Source organism: Cebus imitator, unplaced genomic scaffold, assembly GCF_001604975.1.
Source record: "Cebus imitator isolate Cc_AM_T3 unplaced genomic scaffold, Cebus_imitator-1.0 Scaffold370, whole genome shotgun sequence".
Classification (NCBI taxonomy): domain Eukaryota; kingdom Metazoa; phylum Chordata; class Mammalia; order Primates; family Cebidae; genus Cebus; species Cebus imitator.
In genome coordinates, this window is record NW_016107685.1 from 1,845,789 (window position 1) to 1,854,541 (window position 8,753).

General features: G+C 37.8%; 1 protein-coding gene across 3 annotated transcripts in view; it reads right to left on the minus strand.

The window, feature by feature from the left end:
• Positions 1-3,389: 3,389 nt before the first annotated feature.
• The window catches only part of LOC108288361 (tripartite motif-containing protein 34), a 15,236-nt gene continuing 9,872 nt past the window's right edge, over positions 3,390-8,753 (minus strand). For all 3 annotated transcript variants that reach the window (XM_017507264.1, XM_017507263.2, XM_017507262.2), the window contains 4 exons: positions 6,666-6,688; positions 5,344-5,444; positions 5,009-5,035; positions 3,390-4,703 (listed from right to left, as the gene is read on the minus strand). In XM_017507264.1, the coding sequence (XP_017362753.1) occupies positions 4,138-4,703; positions 5,009-5,035; positions 5,344-5,444; positions 6,666-6,688 (717 nt within the window). In that variant the 3' untranslated portion in view covers positions 3,390-4,137. The remainder of the gene's footprint in view (positions 4,704-5,008; positions 5,036-5,343; positions 5,445-6,665; positions 6,689-8,753) is intronic.

An 8,753-nucleotide genomic window follows, 5' to 3' on the forward strand; every position in this document is an offset into this window, starting at 1 on the left:
AAAAAAAAAAAAAAAAAAAAAAAAAAAAAAAGACAGCCACCCAGTCACTGTGGGTTAAACACCTCCTTTTTTTTTACTTTTTCCTGAGATGGAGTCTCATTCTGTCCTCAGGCTGGAGTGCGGTGGCACGATCTCAGCTTACTGCAACCTCCGCCTCCCAGGTTCAAGCAATTCTCCTGTCTCAGCCTCCTGAGTAACTAGGATTACAGGTGTATGCCACCATGTCTGGCTCATTTTTGTATTTTTAGTAGAGACGGGGTTTCACCATATTGGCTGGGCTGGTCTCAAACTTCTGATCTCGTGATCCACCTGCCTCGGCCTCCCAAAGTGCTGGGATTACAGGCGTGAGCCACTGTGCCCAGCCTACCCAGCCTCTTTGGATGCTCATGCCTTTCAGCTGACAAGCAAAAAGAGGAGTGACTGTGCTCACTAGATAATTAACCCTGGCTATCTAGGATACTTAGGACAACTACTCCACAACAGAGGTTAAGAAAAAGTGTGTCTGGAGTATAGGAGATCCCGTAGGATACCTCTTAGTATTATTGTACCCTGTGATTAAAGATTCAGCTCAGGCAAAATGACAAACGGCCAAGGGCCTTCAGAAATGAAAGTTTGGGTCACTCCATTAGGTAAAAATAGCTATCACTCAAGCTCCTTGCTGAGAACAAAGAGAATATGAAATGGCCAGTGGAAGAAGGTATACTATGAATATATATTGGTAACATTTTATAGATAATGTGGTATAAGAAAACAGTGTGGCTGGTGTTACATAATAGACATCCTGAATTGCTGGTCCTTGTGGCTACCTCTCCTGATATGTCTCAAACACCCAGGAGCCAGGTCCTGCAACCTCACTTTCTAACCATCATCTATAACAATAATGTTTCCACACATTAAATCTCTTTTTAAGCCACCAAAGCTTAGTTTTGTTTTAAAATCCATTATTTCTTCATGTCCTATGAGTTTAAGAAGGTAGAGAGGGAAAGATTATTTTATTTTGGAAGAAAGAAACTGTGCTTCTGAGAGGATAAGTCTGTCCCATGGTCAACAGAGAGTAAGGGGGAAAGGGAACATGAGTACGTTTTGTCTGGTTCTAGGGTCAAGAGTCTGCCCTCTCCCACCTCAGGGGAGAGAGTTCAAGTGTATCAATGGGGTGAAATGACAGGAAATCGGTAGTGTCCAAAGGTTACAAAGTCAGAGGTTTGGGAGTCATTTTTTTTCATTCCTAGGAGAACTTGACTTAAAGAAGCTAAAAATGTTTCCCAAAGAATAAAGGGAAGTGTGTTGAGCTTCTCATCTAAGAGGAATGCTTCAAATGTGTAAAGGTGAGAAGAGCTCGAACAACTAAATCTGCAGAAGTCTAGTGGCGGCAGGTGCTACATAGGGAAGAGAGCAGTTTCCAGGAGTAGATAAAGAGGTGAGGATGGACACTGTGTGCTGATGATGTGATCATATTTGAGGGGGAATAGCCAAGAGACTGTTTCATGCTATTACTCACAAATTCATTGTTCTACTATAGTCCCTTCCTCTTCCTCTACTCTGGAGAAAAAATACATGTCAGTGCTGACTCCTTTGCATGTAGTCAATATTATGAATTTTTATCATTTCAGAGTGGACAGACATCCAATGCTGTTGTGGTAAGAAGACATTTCCAGATAAGCTGTGCCTCTGGATGGAATTCTGGGAAGAAACATGAGGGTGGTTGGTGTATTTGGGGATACATGTGTTTGTGTATATATATGCATATTTACATGTGCATAATATACACGTATATTATGTATACATTTATATGTATTCTACATATATAATCTAATACTTTACATGTATTACACATATATATGCATTTGTATTATGTTTATGTAATTATAAATTACACATATAAATATACACACATAATATATATATGCAGTGTGTGTGTGTATATGTGTGTGTGTGTGTGTGTGTATATATATATATATATATATATATACACATATATGTATGTTTTTCCAGAAGACTAGATTTGATGAAGAGAGTAGTTGTCAGATCTGGGTAAAAGTCCTATCGTCAAGGCAAAGAACAATGGGAATGTATCTAGAGAATCAACATACAATGAGTAAAAGTGAAGCTTTTCCCAGACTTTACCTTCATCGAGTCTCCTCTGTCCCCACTCTCTTCTGAAGAAGGAAAGATAGGGCTCTCTTTTTTCCTCCCTGATTGCCAAACTGACCCAGAACATTAGACTTTCAAAAGTACTCTTATTCTATGCAATGGAACACATACAATTGTATAATTTTTACATCGTTATTGTGGTTCTATGAAATTTTCTGCTTCTTCCTGATTGTAAGGTTGTTAATTTTAACTCATTCATTTTACAGAGATTTAAAACTTAGCATTGAATTGTGTAATAATGTTTCATAATTTTTTAGTGATCTATAACAAACCACTTTTTTCACACTTTTTTTTGAAAGCGAGTCTCGCTCTTGTCGTCCAGAATCGAGTGCAGTGGCACAATCTCGGCTCACTGCAGCTTCCGCCTACTGGGTTCAAGTGATTCTCATGTCTCAGCCTCCCGAGTAGCCGGGATTACAGGGGCATGCCACCACGTCCAGCTAATTTTGTATTTTTAGTAGAGATGGGGTTTTGCCATTTTGGCCAGGCTGGTCTTGAACCTCTGACCTCATGTAATCTGCCATCTTGGCCTCCCAAAGTGCTGGGATTACCTCCGTGAGTCATGGCACCCAGCCTATCACACTTTTTTATTGTTATACTAAGTTAAAATTCTTTTGACAAATTTTTTATTCCAACATTAGCAGGAGCAGGAACATCACTGGCAAGAGTGGGAACAACAGAGAGTGGGGAGAAAGTGCCACACTCTTAAATAACCAGATCTCCCATGAACTCACAGCAAGAATGTATTCATTACCATGGGGATGGTACTAGGCCATCCATGAGGCCCCCATGATCCAACCACCTCCCACCAAGCCCCACCTCCAACATTGGGGATTACATTTCAACATGAGGCTTGAGCAGAACAAAAATCCCAACCATATCAAGGATTAGTTAATATTGTATTGCATATTGGGAATTTGTTAAGAAAGTAGATTTTACATGAACTTATCACCTGCTCCCCCCATGCACGGTAACTATATGATATAATGGATGTATTAATTTACTTGGCTGTAGTAATCACTTTACCATGTAAATATATATCAAAACGTCATAACATATATCTTAAATATATACAATAAAAATAAGGAAAAAAAGCCCTATTCTCAGTATAAAAAGTTCTACAAAACAAAATTAGAATTGGAGTGGTCTTGACAGTGGAGTCTGGAAACCTGAAAAATGAGACTTCAATAAAATCAACCACTATTCCTCTGCAGAGCACAAAACAATTGCACAGGACATTACCACAGCTTACACTTTTTAGTAATCATGAGAGCAAATATTTATTATGTTCCAGACACTAAATTGGTGCATTACATTTAGAGACATCTAGTTTTACACAATAATCTTAATAGGTTCAGTCTTTTTTTTTTTCCTTTTTTTTATCCAGCCCAAAATGTCAGGTGCAGGCTTAAATCACGATTTGTATTTCAGGTAAAAAAATGAGAAAGTATTCAACATGATTAGAAAACAAGAGACGAGGTTTGAGCTGAAATACTCTGGACATAAAATCTCTCTGAATACACATATTGATTAGATTTTTCTCTCCTTGATTCCTTGATGTACCTGGGGTATCCTGAGCAACACACTGACATACTCTGCAAGAATCTTTAGTTGATGTTGGTGGTGGTCATGGGCTGGTTCCTATGAACCACCTAGGTAGAATGGATGGTGGCTAACAGGCTCTGGGCCTCTTCATATCAGTGATAAAGCAAAACACAGAGAAATGAGAAGGCAAGGATGTTATATCAATACTGCTGTGCCTTTAAGAGGGATTAGATAACTTTCTCTGAAAATATGAAAAAGAGTCAATGAATAAATAAGCATCTCTCATAACTCAAGCCAAATGTATTGTACATCTCAAGGATGAGTGAAAGTTCTAAAGTAAGGGAGGGAGACCACAAGGAAGCAATGGTCTAAACGTTGCGGATAAGTCAGATGCAGGAGATGAGTCAAGACAAAGGGTTGTAGGTGAAGAAATGGGAAAATTCAAGAGCTTGGTGGGCACAGAGTCATGGGAGCTGGACACTTCCAAGGATTGAAATATGGATATACAGGCTGAGAAAAGCAACATTTAGAGAACTTATAAATGAGGGAGCCATGGCTTGTGACATTGAAAAATGAGACAATGCCTGCTTCATAGTCTAGGAAAACCCCAACACGGCAGGGAGGCACAGCCATGGAGAGAGTCAAAACCTCAGAATCAGAGGACAAAGACTGCTCAAAGGCCCTATACTTACATTTATTCTGTAACCCTATAACCCAGTAGCCAAATAGAGGTCTATATTTGGAGTAAACATTTTGATGATTTGCACATCTTCTAATGACATGCTTTGTATTGCGGGAATGTGTTCTACAATATACCCCCAGGATCCAGGCAGTTTTCTTGGACACATCCACTTCCCAGTAATGTTTCCCTGAGGAGAAATATTGGGATCCCAAGATACCAAAATTATAACACTTAAAAGGCCAAATTGGCACAGATATCACTTGTCTCTGATCTTCCGAAAGGACAAGATTCAAATTTAGGTTGACTGGATTCATTGTGACATCCACTGCAAGAAAAAATATATATATATATTATATACATATATGAATATAATCATCTATGTGATATATATGATTAGGCGACAGATATGGAGTAAGTTTATCTTATGAAGGAACTCAGAAAGTGACTGAAAAACGTGCATTGATGAATTATGGGAGGAGTAAAACACTGGAGAAATGTATTATGCAAATGTTTTGGGAGGTGCTGAGAACAAATGAGGCTATGATTAGAGGATATCATTGAAGCCACAAACCACACACTTCTGAAAGGTAACTGGAACACAGTTATTTAAAGACTGAAACTTTTTCTTACCCCAGTAGCATCGGACAGCTGTCAGTTCTGAAATAATAAAAGATTCAGTGATGCTGATTAGAAACAAAGGAGTAAGCACTGATACCTACCTATTGTTTAGAGTAGGGACAGGGGAAGGGAATACCGTGAAGCTTTGAGCTAGTGAATTAAAAGATAAACCGGAGACCTAGCCATTTTCTTTACATATAAACACATCCTCTCTATCACAGAATATTCCTTATTCTCTGACCTCCCTCCTCTCTTCTGTCCTCAATTTTAAGTCATCCCACCTAGATAGTTTATTACCTGACACCACAACAATCCCACGTCCACAGTCTTTATCTGCTTCTCCTCACCTCTAAACATTTGCAGCATCCTACTCAGATCTGGAGCGTAGAATACAGTCTTCGGTTTCTGGGAAAGAGTTTTTGGCTTTCTCAGCCTCCAGATCTCACTCCTAGGGATGACAAAAATTTTTTGACTCCCACATCTCTCATCCTGTGTCCATCACTCCCACACCACTGGTTTCATCTCCTTCACATCACTGATGCACTTGAACCCTCCTTCCTGAGTCTGAGGAGGAGAGAAGAAAGAGCCTGACCCTGGAGCTAGAAGAAATGTGTTCGTGCCTACCTTCTCTCTTATCCTCTGGGTGACCTTGAGAAGGTCTTCATTTCTTGAAAGCAGTTTCTTACTTAAAAATGAAATAATTAAACCCTCCTTTGATGTCTAATGGAAACAGTACAAAATTGGATAAAATAATGCATAGGAAAATACTTTGCTACCTTTAGAAACAGTATGTGATATGCGGAAAACTCACTGCATCTCAGTGGATCTTCTGGCAGGGGCCGGAGATGTGGGTTTCTGGGCAAATCAAGAGTGACGCTGCAGATCCTGACTGTGATATGGGGTTCTGCAGGGAAAGCCTGTGAGCCTGTGCCCTAGTTCAAAGCCTGAACTCCAGTGGTATGGCCACATTTGAGATTTCAGATTCTCTAGGACACAGAAACACTTGGCAAAGGAGAAGTTATGACTACCTAACTAAAGATGCTTAGAATTTTATGTGTTTGTAAGAAACTTGATGTTTCCAAGTGGGTTGGCAACTTTAGACACAAGGACTACATTTTTCCATAGGAGCTTCTAAAGTGTGTAAACAGGCAGAGATCAATTATTGTCACCAGAGTCAAAGTCACCATCCTGAGGCTTGAGTCTACTTTTGGAAATCTAAAGAAAACCTTGCATAATGATATGGTACCTTCTTTTCCTGAGTAAGCAAAGTAAATATAAAGGAGCTATCTCCATCCCCTATTTTAGGATTTGACAAGGTGCTCCCTGTGATATGACAAACATATATAAAACAAAAAATCTAGGGTTGGATACAGGACAGAGGATGAATGAAACGAGTCAAGTCACAAGAGTCTGACAGTAAAAGCTCTCATCCTTAATATCCTTTCTGGCTCTAGCTCTCAACTTCAACCACTGAATTTACTACTATAGGATTGAATCCATTCTTAATAGTTACGGAAAACTCAAATCTTCATCTGGGACCAGAAACTTAAGGTAATACTACATCCAAATTTTACTACTCTGGGAGATTTTTTAATTCTGATTGACTACCTAATAGTTACAAACATTTCTTTATAACTCACAAGCACCACTCTTGACCATCCATACTCACCATTTCATGATTCCACTCATGTCCTAGAAAGAAAAGAGAAAACATGAGTCAAGGTGTATAAAGACTAGTGTAAGACTAATGAAAGAAAGAAGAACAATAGAAAAAAATGGAAAAATCAGAAGTAAGTTATATGAAAATGTCAACAAAATTGGCAAACATTTAGCTAGACATACCAAGAAAAAGAAATCAGGAATGAAAGATGAGATATTACCATTGACCTCACAGAAATTAAAAGGATTATAAACATGATAAACAACTATATGCTAACAAATTAGATAATCTAAATGAAATAAACAAATTCCTAGAAATATAGAAACTATCAATACTGATTAAAGAACACACAGAAAATATGAATAGGCCTAAAACATGTTAAGAGATTAAGTTGAAAATCAAAGACTTCCTACAGAGAAAAGACCTTACTCAGATGCCTTCACTGCTGAATTCTGCTAAAGGTTTAGAAAGAAGTAATATCAAAACTTCACAAACTATTTCAAAAATATAGAAGAGCAGGAAACACTTCCTAATTCATTACATGAGACTTATCCTACCCTGATAAAATAACCCTGATAAAAGAACTGAAGACATTACAAGAAAAGAAAAACATAGGCCACTATCTCTTATGAATATAAATACAAAATTCTCCAACAAAAATATAAGAAAATCAAATCCAGCAATCCAGCAAAAAGATTGTAACTAAAGCCCAAGTAGAACATATCACAGAAATGCCAGGTTGGTTCAACATTAAAAAAAATCCATTTGCCATTCTTTGAAGTTAACATCTAGATGTGAAATGTTAATCCTACGGCATTTATAATTTTTGATATTCCAATATTTTTTAAATTCCAAGTGACCAAATAGCAACCAAGACTGAATTAAATAGGACAAATGCCTAGACAAATGACATAAACACAGTGTTCTTTTGTGAAAGTGGCGATTCAAAGGGTTGTGAAGAGCTTATGGAAGAACTATAAAAAAGGGCCTACAGAACCTTTTTGTTTTTGTTTTTACTGAAATGTAGTTCAAATACCACAAAATTTGCATTTTACAGTGCATAATTTAACAGGTTTTAACATAGTCACAATATTGTGTAACCATCATTGCATAGAAAATCCAGATCATTTTCATCACTACAAATAGAAATTGTGCACTAATTAGCAATTACTTCCTATTTATTCTTCCCCAGAGCCATGACAACCACTAATCTAATTTCTGTATTATGGATTTGCTACGTATAGACTTTCATATAAATGGAATCATACAAAAAGAACTTTGTGTCTGCCTTCTTTCAGTTATCATAATGTTTTCAAGAAGCATCCATGTCAGCATGTATTATTACTTCATTATTTTTCATAGCTAAACAATATTACATTGTTTGAATATAACACATTTTCCTTATCCATTCCTTAGTTAAGGAGATTTGAGTTGTTTTTATTTTTGAACAATACTGCTGTGAACTTTCATATATACATTTGTGCAGAGATATATGTATTCAGTTCTTCTAGGTATATATGTAGGAATGGATGGCTAGGCCACATGAGAACTCCCTTTAAGTTTCTGAGCAACTTCCAGTTTTTCTAAGTAGATTTACGATTTTACATCTCTACTAGCAATTCAAGAAGGTTTCAATTTCTTCACATCTTCCCCAGTACTTGGTATTGTCCATCTTTTTTGATTATAGCCATCCTAATGAGTGCAAAATATGTTTAGGAACCTCTGTTCCAGAGTAATCTTAAATTTAAACAAAAAGAAGAAGACAAAAGGAAAAAGGAAGAAAAGAAATCTGGGATATAAGCACCAGAGACAAAGGAAACAATTCAACAAATGAAAATCAGTTACTCTCCTGCTTCATTCCAAAACTTAAAAAGGAAATATTGGCCGAGGCGGGTGGATCACGAGGTCAAGAGATCGAGACCATCCTGGTCAACATGGTGAAACCCCGTCTCTACCAAAAATACAAAAAATTAGCTGGGCATGGTGGTGTGTGCCTGTAATCCCAGCTACTCAGGAGGCTCAGGCAGGAGAATTGCCTGAACCCAGGAGGCGGAGGTTGTGGTGTGCCGAGATCGCGCCATTGCACTCCAGCCTGGG